This window comes from Rhea pennata, chromosome 12 (assembly GCF_028389875.1).
Source record: "Rhea pennata isolate bPtePen1 chromosome 12, bPtePen1.pri, whole genome shotgun sequence".
Lineage (NCBI taxonomy): Eukaryota > Metazoa > Chordata > Aves > Rheiformes > Rheidae > Rhea > Rhea pennata.
The window spans coordinates 387,730-402,567 of record NC_084674.1 but is presented as its reverse complement, the minus strand read 5'-3'; the positions used below and the strand labels follow the sequence as shown (position 1 = coordinate 402,567).

The window sequence follows — 14,838 nt, the reverse complement described above, 5'->3', positions numbered from 1 at the left end:
TTCTTGCTAACTATGTGCCCTTTGAATGCCCTATCAGAAAAGTCAAATGGTATCACCATGTGTTGATGAAACATTTTATTACTTTGATTTCAAATCTAGTTGCAATTATATATATTTTAATGTATACTATTACTATAATATTTTCATAGATATTCCTTGAAGGATTAAAATCTTGTTTTATTTCCTGAGCAGTTTTTCATGCTTATTTTAAATATTCCCAAAGCTCATAATTCAAGTATATAGCAAAATATTCCTTTCCAAAATCCCAGTAATTTGAATTCCTGATTCAAATACCAGTTGATTTCAGTGGTCTCTGAACTGCATCTTTAGAATACATTTTAAAATAATTTCTGTCTTCAAAAGATGGGATATTCAGACTCACCACATCTGAAGTGACGTTCTGAACTGTGTATACAACTTTGTTTATTGCATAGTAACAAAAAATCCATTGCTTTAAAACTTAGTGACCCTCAGTATTCAGTTATTTGATTAGTCCTCAATTTCCTCCTGTCATGAATTTTGCAGGGAGACTGACTCTGGAACCTAGAAGACTGGTTTAAGGAAGTCAGGGAAGGAATCTATCCAAATACCAGTAAGGTTAAATTGCAAGTGTGTAGCACTGGAATTAATATTTTACTTACTGTAACGTTGAACTCAGGTGTTAACAAAAACTGTCTAGGTCACAAGAGATATGTAACGGCATTTAAAAATAATAAAAAGCATTCAAAAATCTTCACTTGCAAGGCTCTGCTAATTCACAGCCACCGCGGAATATGCTTGTCCTCTTCTCTCTAATTAAGAGCTAAACACACGGCAAGGCTGTGAGCTTCTACACTTCTATATTGCAGTAACCGGTCATCCAGCTTATGGAAAGAGAAGGCGTCCCATGTTCTCATGAACCTCCAAGGGACGATGGCATAAGAGTGACAGCTACAGCTGCTCTAGCAGTCAGCAACAGAAAAAATCTGTCCTATCATCTGCTAATATTCTACCAAACCAAACAACAAAGAAACCATCCCTCAGAGGTGCAAACACTCGTCGAGAAGCCTGCAGCCCGGCAGGCCCTGGAGGAGCGGGGCCGCCGCGCAGCCCGCCCGCTGGGCCCCTCGCCGTTCCGTCCACGAAGGGGTCTGAGAGCAGACCGGGAGGCGGCTGCGCAGAGGAATGCCATTTTTCAGCCAAACGCTGATTCAGACTGCTGCTACGGCAGACGTTTACTGGGATCCTCGATTCAGAAGCAGCGCTGCACTCTCGGACAGTTGTTTGCCAAATAACCCACAGCTCAGCAGACGTTTGTGGCAGAGGAACATCCCCCACTTCTCACTAAAAACAGTGTTTTGAAGGCTTGAAGAAGGGTTACTTTGGCTTTCTGAAAACACCCTTTGGTTTGTCAAACAGAATGGAAACTTTTGCATATTATTTATTCTGAGCTATGAAAGCTTTTGAATTTATTTTTGCTCGGAAGCCTTTCAGTTGCTAACCTACTTACGACTCGCTATCAGCATGCTTCTTTGCACAAAGCAGGTGATGAGACTTCTGTGAGAGAGCAAAGGATCGGCTCCGCGGCTGGGCAGCCAACACAAGCCCCGCAGGCGCAGGGAGGGGGCACGACTATTTCAGAGCCCCAAGGCACCATGGACCCTCAGTCAAGGCACAGAAACACATGGACAGCCCAAACTGCACCCGTGCTAGGCATCTTTCTCTTTTTGAAACAGAGACCACGTTTAGTTTGAGGAAAGGTTGGAGCAGCAGCTATCAACACAGAACTCAATTTAATGGACAGAAAAGTGAAGGAGGAACCCTGTTATCCTGCCAATTTATCCTAAGCACAACCCAAAATACAAAAATCGTGGTGGGAGAAGATACTTGAACTTTTACTGTTCAGGTCAGGCGTTTATGTATCAATTATAGAAGCATATTGTTATCATCCAGTATCAACAGCACTGCAATAATCAACTCACCTTCAGTACAGCCACAGTCATCTCAGAGAAGTAACCTTGAAAAAAGGAGCAGAATGGGTAAATCTTACCTTCTCTCTCTGAGACACCAAAATCCTCTGAACGAAACCTTTACTATCCTTTCCTCTGCTCACCAAACACAAGTGTTCACAATAAAGCCTCAGTAAGAAACATCCTGAAGGCCGCTGTCACATCTTCAACCACATATCTGTTGTCAAGTTAGGGAGTCTAAAGCTGGATGCCAGACCAGTGTTAAAACTAACCCAAGCCCTCTTGTTCCTATTATTTCATTTTCCCTGAACCTCCAAAGCCTTTTACCAACGTGAATGTTTTTCCGTCCTTTCTGACAAGGGCTAGTTTACGTACATATTTTTATCATGGACTGCCTCATCCAAATTGGAAAGACTTGCAAAAGGAAAGTAAACTGTTTTTTGCCTCTGGAGATACACAGGCTGAAGAAGCAGCTCAGTGGTTTATCACGGGGGAATTCAGAGGAGAGGGTCAGAGACTGCACGAGCATCAATTGCTGAAAAGGATCCCTAAAGGTAACTAATTCAAAGTAAGGATGCCAACACTTCTAATGCTTCCTTTGATCACTGCTGGTAGGAAATTCCAATGGTTATTGCTGTCCAGCTCCACATGAGCATCCATGATAAAGTATGATGACATTCCAAAAAGCAAACAGTCATGAGCTCTGGAATGTCATTATACAAATAAAAGACGCATTTATGTAAGCTGCATTCCACTTGGAGTCTGTGCTTATCTCCATTCAGGTCATGAGCCCATTTCGCAAACAACCCCCCCCCCAGCAACTCACCAGCCCCCAGCTGGCACGCACAGGCGTTACAGAGCTTCTTGAAATTACCTGCAACGTCATTCTTCATGAAGAGAAATGCCTATTCAAACCTCTACTGTCTCTGCAGGTATAAGCTAATTACCAATGCCATGATGTAAGGAGAAGCTGCAAGTCTCTTGCACTTGTGCACTGTCATCTCATTCACAAAGGTGTTAGACTGAGCCAGGGCAAACTCCTTACGAAACCTGTTTCTCCTCTTGCTTAAAACAGGCAGATTGGTCACTAGAGCGCTGGAGTCGCACAACAACTGGCTCCTGAGCTCAGGAGCATGAAGTCACTCTACCATTAACTTCCTGGGTAACTGTTTTACTGACCTGAGAAAGGACCAAATAATTTACCTGCCTGTTACAGTGACTTCCGTGCCTCGGGCCAGAGGCAGACAGAAGAACGGATACAGACGTGAAGAATGCAAGTGTCAGAGTCGGGGAACGCACAGAACTACCCTCTGCCTCTTCCCACCGCTCCTGCACTTGGAGCACAGGATTCCACACGTGAGCGTCGTCCGGTTTGACAGACAGAGTCTCCAGAGCTGAACTCTCTGAACACTACATACAACTCCATGTCTGTTTACAGCAAGTTTAAACTGCTGAAAAACTTGTTTTATACTACATTCATCTTTACAAAAAGATTTGTATCCAAGGACAGAGACTCCCATTGATGCCTCTATATCACAAAAAAAGAGGGCAGCAGCACCAAGAGTGAAGGAAACGATTAGTCCTCCCTGCGTATCAAACAGAGCTGGGAGAAGGGCAGCCCATCTGGGGTGTGATATCAAGTGTTGGGTCACAACTACACGAGACCAAATTTGATGAAAGAGAAGAATAACCTGGAAAAAGCCACAGATGTACTGTCAGAAAAAACAAAACTTTGTTTATATGAATGACCAAAAAGGGGGATAGACTGTGCTGGCAATATGATTAAATTTATACACTAAAACTTTAGAAAGACTAATGGTACTTCCTTTAGGGAATGCATGGAATATCTTACAGCTCAAATAAGAATATGCCAAACCTACGCTGGCACAATGCAGTGAAGTCTGTCCCACAAGTAAACTCAGCACCTGTGCGCACACACCCTTCAGGTGCTTATAAACCCATTTAGTATATAAGAAAACCTATTTAGTATGTAAGAGCAAAACAGTCCAGCCCATAGTTTTTTAACAGTATTTAACATGCTGGCTAAATGAACTGTCATTCTATTTCACGAAAATATATATATTTTTTGTCCTTTTCTTCTTTCATTTTTCTTTAATTTAGATCTGGCCTTTTCTAGTCAAAAGTTTAGCCATACATGAAAGAACTATCTATATCACCTAAATCTTTTCTGGGAAAGCTGTCTTTAAAAAGACCACTGGTATGGATTTTAACAGAGAAAAGTTTTCTTTGAATACAGTTCACATATATCTCCATTATTTTACTTCCATAAACTCAGCTGCAACATCTGGACAAAATCAAGCCGAGGAACAGCTAGATCCAGTTTTGTATTATCATTCCAAGAGCGAGAGAACTCCCCATCTAAACATAATACAGCAGCAGCACTTTTTGAGGTTTTGGGTGACAGTAATTGCAGGCCCTCCAAGGATTGCCAAACAGTACAAGATGGAGAGCGATGGGAACAAAAATACTCAGAAAACACTTTGCTGAGGAAAAACAAAACAAATCAAAAGCACACAAAAGAAGGAAACAAATGTAAAGCGACTAATCCTAGTTTGGCCTGAAGAAGATACCTGTTAAACCAAACTGAAAGCCATCAAGTATTTTGCCTTAAGTTTTAACAGTAAAAATGAAATAATGTATGGCTCCAATTTTTGATAGTTATGGGCATTTAAACCAGGAAATTAATATTCAGGTGATCATACACAAATACCAAATGCTTATTTGTTTTACGCAAAATGAGCCGTCACACTTGCAGATAGGGCTGTGTAACTTTCTGAAAAAAAAAAAAAAAATCTGAAATTCCTGATACAAATTAGTTTTCTCAAATGCAAACATTTTACAGTTCAGTATAAGGTTAAGTACTTACAGTGGCTCTTCCTAGAACAGTATTTCAGAAGTTGACAGCCACTATGTAAATATGAGAAAGGCATTAACCCCTTTCACAGAACGAAGAGAAGGGCTCAGAGGGCTTAAGGATTCGATCGAGGCCACGCAGTGCAAGCAGCCACGCTGGGAAGCGAGATCAGCTCTTCTGGACTCAGCCCTGCGTCACGAAGCCACGCAAAGCCCTGCACTTTCCCGGCGAATATTTTACACATGCTGCAGACAGCACTTCTCAGTACGCAGCCCCCAAACCTGCGCAGTTATATTCATTTTGAAACCTTCACTGTTAAATTCAGCTAGCAACTGAAATGTTGACCTCGCGGCTGTGTAACGCAAACACTCACCATTTAATAACGTCCTGTTTTATCCAAGAAGAGGATACGTCTTGGCAACAGGTGCTCCAGGTCCCACGTAAACACTTGCCAACTTTAGATCCTCAATTCTGACCATAAGAGTCCTGATTTTCACCTCAGAAACATTCATGAAGTACTGCCTTATTTCATATGGTCTCATAGTCATTACATTTTAGCTAGAAAATATACTAATAAAATTCTACGTCTTTTCCATTATTTCCCACCAACAGATTATGACAGAGTTTTTTCTGAGGCCATTTGCTACCTCTTTACTCCCCCGCAAAGAGTCCAAAGATTAAGTGATTTTCCCACTCCCATCCCAAAGACCAGGATGGAGACGGGGAGAGATGGAGTCCTCATCCCACACTCAGACAAGCACAATCTATTTGACTGTTCCTTCACATTAACCACACTTTGCCTTATTTTAGATTTAAATAAGGATCAAGAGATAGAACAATTAATACCAAATTAATCTCTACACAATTTCCGATTCAAGAAAAGCAACTCCAATCTCTCATTTTTTTCCCTCCAGCTCAATATACTGTAAAAGTTTATTTATCATTTTCAAGTAAAACTAGGTAGCTAACAAGCTGCTGAGGCTAAGGAATTGTTCAAAGGAGGTTTGACATGATCAGAGTTAATTCAGCACAAAACACGATTTTGTCAGGCAACACAAAAAAGGAGAGAATGATACAAAAACAAACCAAAAACAGTTTTCCCATAGTAAAATCAGTGCAAACAATCTCCAAATTCACACTGCCTCTGTCAACTGGACCTGAAATAGAGTTTCCAGACTGGTTCATTTAAGACTAGTTTCACTCCCCATATAAGCAGGGCTTAGATAAGAAGTTCATTATTAACCAGATGAAGTCACTTCTGAGGGAAGATTAAATTCTGCTGCCTGCGGAGATTTGCTCTGCTTGCAGGCACAGCTCTTGGCACGAAGCAAGGTAAACCACTGAAGAATGGAAGTTTTCTTTATTCATGCCCCCTTGAAATGCCCAGTTCCGTGTCCTTAAGGTGAGGAGATACTCAAAGAAACAGGAATAAATAAAATATTGTTTTATTGCAGAAGCCATAGCCTTCCCCAACAGTCTGCAGGAAGTAAATTCTGATCTATTTTAAATGCTGATAGCAGCATTTTAAAATTTGATACCTTGACACACATACTTTCAGGAAAAAAAGAGGAATTTAAATGGAACACAAGAAGCCAGCTTACTGTTCAAATGCGTAATTAAACACTCTAATTGCCGCTCCGCGGGGACGGGTGAGAGGAGCGCGGGGGAGGCCGGGCCGGGCCGGGCCGGGCCGGGCCGGGCCGGGCCGGGGGGAGCAACCGCCGATCGGCCAGGGCCGCCCGCCGCCGCGCGGCAGGGCGCGGGGGCCCGGGGGGGGCGCGGGGGTCCGGGGGCCCGGGGGGGGCCGGGGGGACCCGGGGGGGGGCCGGGGGGGCCTCGCCCGGCCGCGCCGCCGCCGCCCACCTTGGAGAGCTGCCGCCGCAGGCCGAGCCGCTGCACCATGTCCGCGCCGCCGCCGCCCCTCCGCCTCCAGCCGCCTCATGGCGCTGCCCGCGGACGCGGCGCCGCCGCGCAGCGCGCGAGGGAGGGAGGGAGCGGGCGGGGCGGGGCGGGGCGGCGACACCGACACCGACACCGGCCCGGCCCGGCCCGGCCCGGCCGCAGCAAGCACCGCCCCGCCGCGGCGGATGGTCCGCGCCCCCCGGCCCCGCCCCGCGCACGCCGGCGGGCTGCGAGCGCCAGCGCGGCTCGGCCGCTGCCGCTCACGGGCCGTGCGGGGCGGGGCCGGGGGCGGGGGCGGGGGGGGGTTGGGAGCGCGGCCGCGGGGCGGGGGCGGGGGCGGCCGCGGGGCGGGGGCGGGGGCGGCCGCGGGGCGGGGGCGGCCGCGGGGCGGGGGCGGGGGCGGCCGCGGGGCGGGGGCGGCCGCGGGGCGGGGGCGGCCGCGGGGCGCCGCCTCTGCGCGGGTCACGCCCGAAACTCGCTGCCCCTCGGGGAGGCGGCAGCGCCCCCGCGACAGCCGGCGCGGCCCGGCGCGGCGCGGCGCGGCCCGGCCCGGCCCCGCGGCGCGGAGCCGCCTCCGCCGTCCGCGGGCTCGGCGCCCCCCGCGCGGGCAGCGGCGGGCGCGTCGGCCGCGCTTGTCGGAGCTCTCCCGTAGTCCCGGCGCGCTGCAGCAGCTGCCTAAGAACATTTTTTGAAAAGAAACTTCACCACATGCCAAACGTTTGTACAGCACGGGCACAACACGGCCACAACCTGTCCCTGGGTGCTAGAGCATGCTGCAGTAGAAATAAGCTTGCAAGCCCAAGTTAGCACAGATGCTCAGCATCAAAAAAGAGTCAAAAGAGATCCAGAGCAAAATGTCACCGACTGAGGTCAGACCACCCACCATCAACGTAACCCTCCGCTTGCTTCCACATACTTCAGCACTCGAGGTTTAACTCTTCTAGTGAAATCAATATAGACTATCTTGTTACGATCACAAGGAAACACCCGAGGAAAATATTTCTCTCTTCCCACCACAAATGTGCAACAAAGATCCTCGGGGAAATAGCCAGGGACACAGTCATTTGTACAAACATCCTGTTAAGAGTGGCTTTGAATGCTTAAATTGCTCTTTTTCCCCTTGCAGCACATATGAGTGACGGGCACTTCACCCTCCTGCAGAAAGGGGGATCTTAGGACTCCCTTAGTTTGTTGTAACGTCTGCAGCAATGCTCTACGGGGTCTCAGGAAACCTGCGGCAAGGACACGCGAATGCAGATCTTACCGCATCAGCTCAGGCGTCTGCCAGGATGCTGGTGACCCGAGGAGAACAACTGAAGATCCCAAACACAATCAAGATCTCAAAACATTCTGGAAACAAGTCAATTTCTCCTATAGTCCTGTCTCAGCAATTTTTTTTTATTATGGACTTTGTAGGATTTTATTTCTAAGCCTTTTTACAATTGCTTTGTGGCTGTAAGTTTGCTCTCATTTCCTTCTATTCCCCCAACTTAAATCCTCTGTATTCTACTGCTCTGGATGCTACAACATCCTTCACGAACACTCCTACAGAGTTCTCACCTCATCCATGAGCTTTTTGGAATGCAATTACGGCAGGAGTTTTCCCACAGTGATTCACTGAAACAGTAAGGCAATATTTAAAGTGAAAACACTAAGTACATTTTAACAAAAACTAATTATATTTCAGAGATTTAAAATTCTTCAAATCAAAATCCAACAGGAATACTTCCTTACTTTTTCTTTTTATATGCACAAAATAAATTTAAGGAGTTTAACAAACCACATTCCTTATCATCTACATCTGGAATATTTCTAGTGTATGAGTACTACCATACCTAAGGAAACTGATTTGAGGTAGGATTTGTAACATGATGTCAATTAGATAACGGCCTTCAAGACGTGGTCCTACAGACTTCTGGGGATCCTTGAACGTATTCTGAGAGGTTTGAAGATAAAATGGTTTATTTCTGTATTCTAGTAACACTACTAACAGTAGGAAATAAATTTATCCTGAGGTATAAAATGTAATGTGACAGTCTACTTGCATTTTATACCTCAGAAGAGTGACAGTCTACATTGATTTGGCTATATGCTGCTGTTATTCACACTGTTACAGGCATCTAAGTCTGCATTTCGCAGCACCAGAGCATTTACAACTATAAGACAGATGTCATGTGGTTAAGATGTCAGACAGGGGTGGCTTGATTTTGGACCCTGGTGGTGACAAAATTCCTGTGGGACTTCAGACATATCGTATTATATACACAACTCCCTACCTACAAAACGAGGAGAAAGATGTTTCATAGGCTTATGTGAAAGCAGAATAATGAATGTTTGGTAGGCACTCAGATACTAAGACAATGAGACACAGGCAAAATAGCACGGCTGATAGCATCTGCGGGTTGGGTTCTTGCGTTGTAAGTTAGGTGTTTGGTGCAGGCCTATGTCTTCCTTCACTTGGGTCCTATTGCTGGAGCTTCTTATATGTTATAATACATGTGTGTGTCAAATTCTCTTAAGAGTCAGTGCAATAAGAACAGGAGCTGAGTAAATGGACTTCTATATACAAGATGTATGTCTTGGCATCTTGATTTTTCAAGTATTTTACACATTTTTGCATGGTTGTCGGCTGTTATACAACAGACAGCCACCCAAAATGAAGGCTAACGTCAATGTTCTGATGCAAGGAGGAGATACGCTGCAGGTTTAAATTTCTGATGCTTTCAGTATGCCACTTCTAGCCAGAAGTATATGTTCACACATATTTATAGTACTTGTGGCCAATATTTTCCGTATTTTGAAGTGTGTGTATTCATAAAATAATAGAAAATATCCTGAATTGTCCATTCAGCCCGCCACACAAACAGAGGAGATGTGCAACATTCTGTTCTAGTCAGATCATTTTTACAGGCAAGGAAATTATCACAATTACTAGGTAGTTAAGCATATTTAAAAATGAAAAACAGTTTCTTATTATAGCTAGAAAACTGTTACTTATCACTGGCAAATATTTTACTTTATAGAAGCGTCTACCATGCAGAGTGTTGTAGAAATGCTTACAACTGCATTGTATCTGAAAACCTGCTTTTTTATTTACCCTCCACTTTTCTTTGATAAATCATGAGAATTTCAGTTGTTGGTGCTGGTGAAAACAGTAGAACAAGAAGTAAGAAAATCTGAAGAAAACAGATGCTTGGTGGAAAAAAAGAGGGAATTTCACATGTTCCACAGGGTTTCTGAGACCTTGTTCAACAGCTAGACCAGATGTAGAAACAGTTTTTTACTAAGTTTAAGCCAGACATGGAGATGGACTAGAATCTCACTAATTACAGGGTCACCAGTCTGGCGTTGCACTGAGTTAATGCCACAAAGCTGGCCTGATCCAGGAATGGAACCGCACTTCCTCTGCGTGCCACCCAAAACCAAGCTGCTGGAGCTACTTTCCCATTCAGCACAACCATCAGCAATACGAACACTGACTACAGCCGAGTAAAGCAGCTACACAGACAGTATGATCAGCCATTTAGGACTGCATATGTTCTTGCTCAAACTCTACAATCTGCTCCTGCCTACAATAAACACCCTCCCCCCCCCGAAAATATTTTTTCTTTTTCTGTAAAGTGCTAGAGATGGCTTCTGTGCAATGACCTCAAAAACCAAGACACAGAAAAAGTTATTCCTGTTGTCCAGAAACCATAACTTCAAAAGAGAGTAAGAGTGGCTTTGTACAACTGCAAAATGAAAAAAAAAAAAAAAAAAAAAAAAAAAAAAAAAAAATGTGGACTACAAGAAACACTGCATGTGTGTTATACCTGGGTTTAGTTGTAATCTGGACAGTCAGGCACTTGAGAAACAGATTCAGATTTTCTACAGTTCTGTTTGAAAGAACTGGAAAAATTGGATTCAAAGCATCAACCTGAAAACAGCAAGAGTGAAAATCTGCAAATGCCCGTTGGTTGAGAATTCCACTAAAACACAACTTTCAGCTCCATAATGCTCAAATGCCCATACTAGCCCCATTTTACAGATGGTAAAAAGCGCCAGTTCAGGCAAAGGTCTGAATTCAGCTCCGAGGCTTGTGCTAGAAGTACCTGTCTCACAAAGGATGGACACGTAGCTCATTGCTGGAATGACTATGACCTTACAGATGCTGCAAATAGGTACGCCAGGCGTTCATGGGCACGAATAGACTATCGTGAATATGAAACACGACACTAGCAAACACAGTAGGCAATAGAAAGGAGAAGAGCGACAGTAACGAGGCCACAAAGCTACTTGTGCTAACCACACACACACACATCTAAATAGTTTAACAGCATATGATTTAAACAACGGCTTATTAAGTTTCCACACTTTGTGTCTGCATTAAACTAGTATACAACAGTTCAGAGTTTAGACCACCAGCTTCCAACCAAACTATCCTGGAAAATTTGCCTGCCCCCATAACACTTTTTAACCTCCTGTATGGGGCAGGGTGTACGCTGCTGTAACGCACGTGGCCACGGCTCCAGACACGGCTGGCCTTCCTTCCAGCAACCACCGACAACGAACGACCACACGACGTGCGCACGGCTCGAGCCAGCAGACCTCGTTCAGACTGGAAGCAGCTTCCACTGCACTTCTCTTTATGTGTCTTAGATTTCTGCTCACACTAATACAATTCATTAGCTGACTTAAAAAGCATTTGTTCTGCAGTCAGACGATCTTCACGGTTCTCAGCCCCTAATTATGTTTACACACAGCATTATAGCAAGTCTCAGTTTCAGGGCTACAGTGATCTATGTCAAGTGAACACCCTGTAAGCAAGGCTCTGCCTAGCATGGAAGACAACAGGTGTTAAACGCCTCTCACCAAAGCCGTAAAATGCTGAAAACGGACATGGTTCTGCGCAGGACAAAGATTACGTTTCTGAGCAGCATGATCACATTTCTGAGTTACGCCTCATTCACACTGCTGGTGCCACCTAGCACAACGGGACACAGACCACTCTGGAATCTCAGTGGCTGATGCAGCCCTTCTTCTGTTCAAAGGCAAAGCATTCGTGCAAAACATTTATTTTCAGTATCACTGCTCTTCTACAATTTGGTGCAATGTCTTCTGTACGGCGATGAAAAGAACACTGCCTTTTTATTACTATTATTATTATTAAAGTGTTTTGTTTCTGTATTGCTTGACAGTCCTTAATGATAAGAAGTCTAAAAGATGCATTGTGTGAAATAAAACGCTATCGATACCGGCCAGATTCTCATAGAGGATGCAAACAACATTGCACCTTTCCTTTTGCCCAGTTCTTGCAATATTGGCCACAGACATCATAAAGTTGCTTAAGTGCCAGACTGACATTTTAATATGGCAGATAGAGTTCAGTTCCAGTTTTTCAACTACAATTATTCAAAATAAAAATAAAAAAAATAAAATAAAAAAAACATGTTTCAGTGGATTTGACACACTATTCAGAAGTTCCTTTCATGTTGGAGACAAAGTTATAGGTGAATTTTGCTGATAATATGTAGACAAATATATTTCACTAGAGAAAACAGGAATTCATTCAAATTATGAATGCTAAAACTTCCCTCTACTTGATTGTCTGTATGTTCCTTCACTGCTGTCAGTTTTAAAACCACAGAAGTTACTTCTCCCTGTACATACGTTATTTGACTTAGGACACCCAGAGACGACATGTTGCCAGTATGCATGATGGTGCAGGATAACAGAGATTAACCACCTGCTGCTCAAGATTTGCTATTCCACATCTAATTAAACAAAAACTTACTGTTCTGAGAGCATTCAGCTAGTTTTCTCCAACCATCTACAAGAGTCGCTATTATTCTATGCCAACTACACAGCCTGATTCACTAGTAAAACTTAAACCTTAAATAGGCTGTGATTATGCAACTCAAAAAGAACATGAAGCAAGCACTTGGAATTGGATCAGAAAGAATGCTTGGGGTGGTTATACTACTGGGCAAATTAAACGAGTACTCACAACTGACTATTACTGCTTAACCCGCAGAGCATATTCAGCATTACCACCCGAATCCTCTGTGAACATATACTAGATCTGCAATTACAGTAGTTCTCCATCCTGACTACATTTATAATCTCTACCTTGCAGATCAATGCAAACTAGTACCTTTTCACTTTCAGCCACAAGAAAGTTATTTGAATGAATGTGTGGATATTCTTAGGCTTAAAAAGGCAAACAAAATCAATGTGCTGGCTGTCAGTTTGCTGTGTTTCCTTATACAACTTAGACAAACTCTGAAACTTTAAACCAGCAGGAAATTCATATGGATTTGAAAACAGAAGAAAAAATAAAATTTGAACAGATTTTGTGACTGCATTGTTGTTGCAGACTCAGTCCACAGGATTCAGAGTTAAGCCTAGTTAAAATCTGAGTAGCCACTCTGCAAACATACACCCACATGACTCGGGTAGCATGTGTGGCATATGGCTAGGACATGGTGGCATGCATCTCAGCGTCTTACACTGCAATAAACAGATCCACGGTAGTACTTGTTCCCAGGGAAGTGCTGGGCATATAGTAGAAAATTATGGATAAGCACGAGATGACCAGCAGACCAGTGACTTCACTTGCACGCTCACTGCAGGACTGCTCATGTGCGTGAAAGCAGAACACTGCATCCTCAGCAATGCCACGTACTGAAGTCTCAGTAGATGCTCAGACAGACAGGGGCAACACCTAAACGCGACCATATGTCAGACTCAAGACTGGAAACGCACTCTACACTGCAAAGTAGGTTCCAGCTGCTTAAGAAGTCAGGAAATTCCTGTATTGATGTTTAACATCTCCAAAACTCCATGCGTTTGTGTCCCTTCTACTGATATCTGTCCACTGCTGGATGACTGGGGGTGCACAAACCAGGAGAGCAAATCTGTGCATCCTCGGCATTCTTTCTAGGAAACGTATAAATCAGGTACAGTTTTTACAATGCAAACCAAATGCAGACACAGAACTACAACATTAACCCAACAGGGAGGCTTCTTTTTGCATCACATTTAAATGGCCATAGCATTGATCCCTTCAGTACATGGGCTTATGAACACAGAAAAACATTTTCTGAGTAACTCTAGACTACAGTCTAAAATTACTGCAGTCAGGAACAGCTACCAACTCTGAGAGCCAGAGCATGCCGCAGCTGTGTTTTTACTCCGTAACAGGGCAAGACTGGAATATCCAGCACTCCAGTGCTCATCAGCACTCTCCTCAGACCCTGATTTTAACGAAAAGGAAACCCTGGTATGAAGGCCAAAAGGAACCCATGACATGCTCTAGCTACGACAAACCAAGGGACCAAGATCACATGGCATGCTGTGGCCTGCACCTGGCTGGTGCAGGGAGCTGCACACAAAGTTCACACAAAATGACTCTGTATTGTATGAACTGGGAAAGTAAGCTCCATTCCCATACATGATTGCATACTCTTCTAGAAAAATAAAGGTGGTTTTTAGACTGGAGTATTTGCCTTTTTAAGCAAAAATGGTTTTTGCCTATTTTTTAAGTCATCAAGTGACTTGCAGGGTAGTGATAGAGAAGATATTTGTGATTGGGCCAAGAAGGATTAAGAGAAGGGTCATTACAGTTCTCTATATAAAAATTGAAGAGAAAGTTAGAAAAAGATTAAACTGGGGTGTTTATTTTATAACTACAATCTAAAAATAGTATCTACAGATTCATATTTCATCAGTGAAAACTGCAGCTGTGATATAGCAGATCAGTGCATTTTTTGGTAGCAGTCTACCCTGTCAGTGGTAACACAGAGGTTTCAGAATACAGAAATGAGTTCAGCGTGGAAGTATTCTCTGCCAGAACTTAGACTTCTCTCCAAAAAATTCACTTTTCTTGGAAAAAACACATATTGAACACTACCAGTTACCAAGTTACCAATCTTAAAATGATCATGTAGAGCCCATAGCAAACAAAACTGGTGGGACTGAAGCACTAGCAAGTCTTCTCAAGTTCGGGGGGCACGCAGCAGTTGCCGTGGGGCGCTGCAGCTAGCAGGCGCATCGCATCTCCTCAAAATTGATTCGGCACTTCTTGTCCCACAGTTCAGCCATGTTCAGAACCTGTGTACACATCACTCAGTT

General features: G+C 44.0%; 1 protein-coding gene across 6 annotated transcripts in view; it reads right to left on the bottom strand.

Annotated features, from left to right (window-relative positions):
* The window catches only part of TMCC1 (transmembrane and coiled-coil domain family 1), a 118,521-nt gene that overhangs the window by 64,322 nt on the left and 39,361 nt on the right, over nucleotides 1–14,838 (bottom strand). The window contains exon 1 of one of the 6 annotated variants that reach the window (XM_062585164.1): nucleotides 6,688–6,738. The exons of 4 other annotated variants lie outside the window; for them this stretch is intronic. In XM_062585164.1, coding sequence (XP_062441148.1) covers nucleotides 6,688–6,726 — 39 coding nt within the window. In that variant the 5' untranslated portion in view covers nucleotides 6,727–6,738. Of the gene's footprint in view, nucleotides 1–5,197; nucleotides 5,236–6,687; nucleotides 6,739–14,838 lie in introns of those variants that run through there. One more of the 6 variants, XM_062585169.1, reaches the window with a different exon arrangement.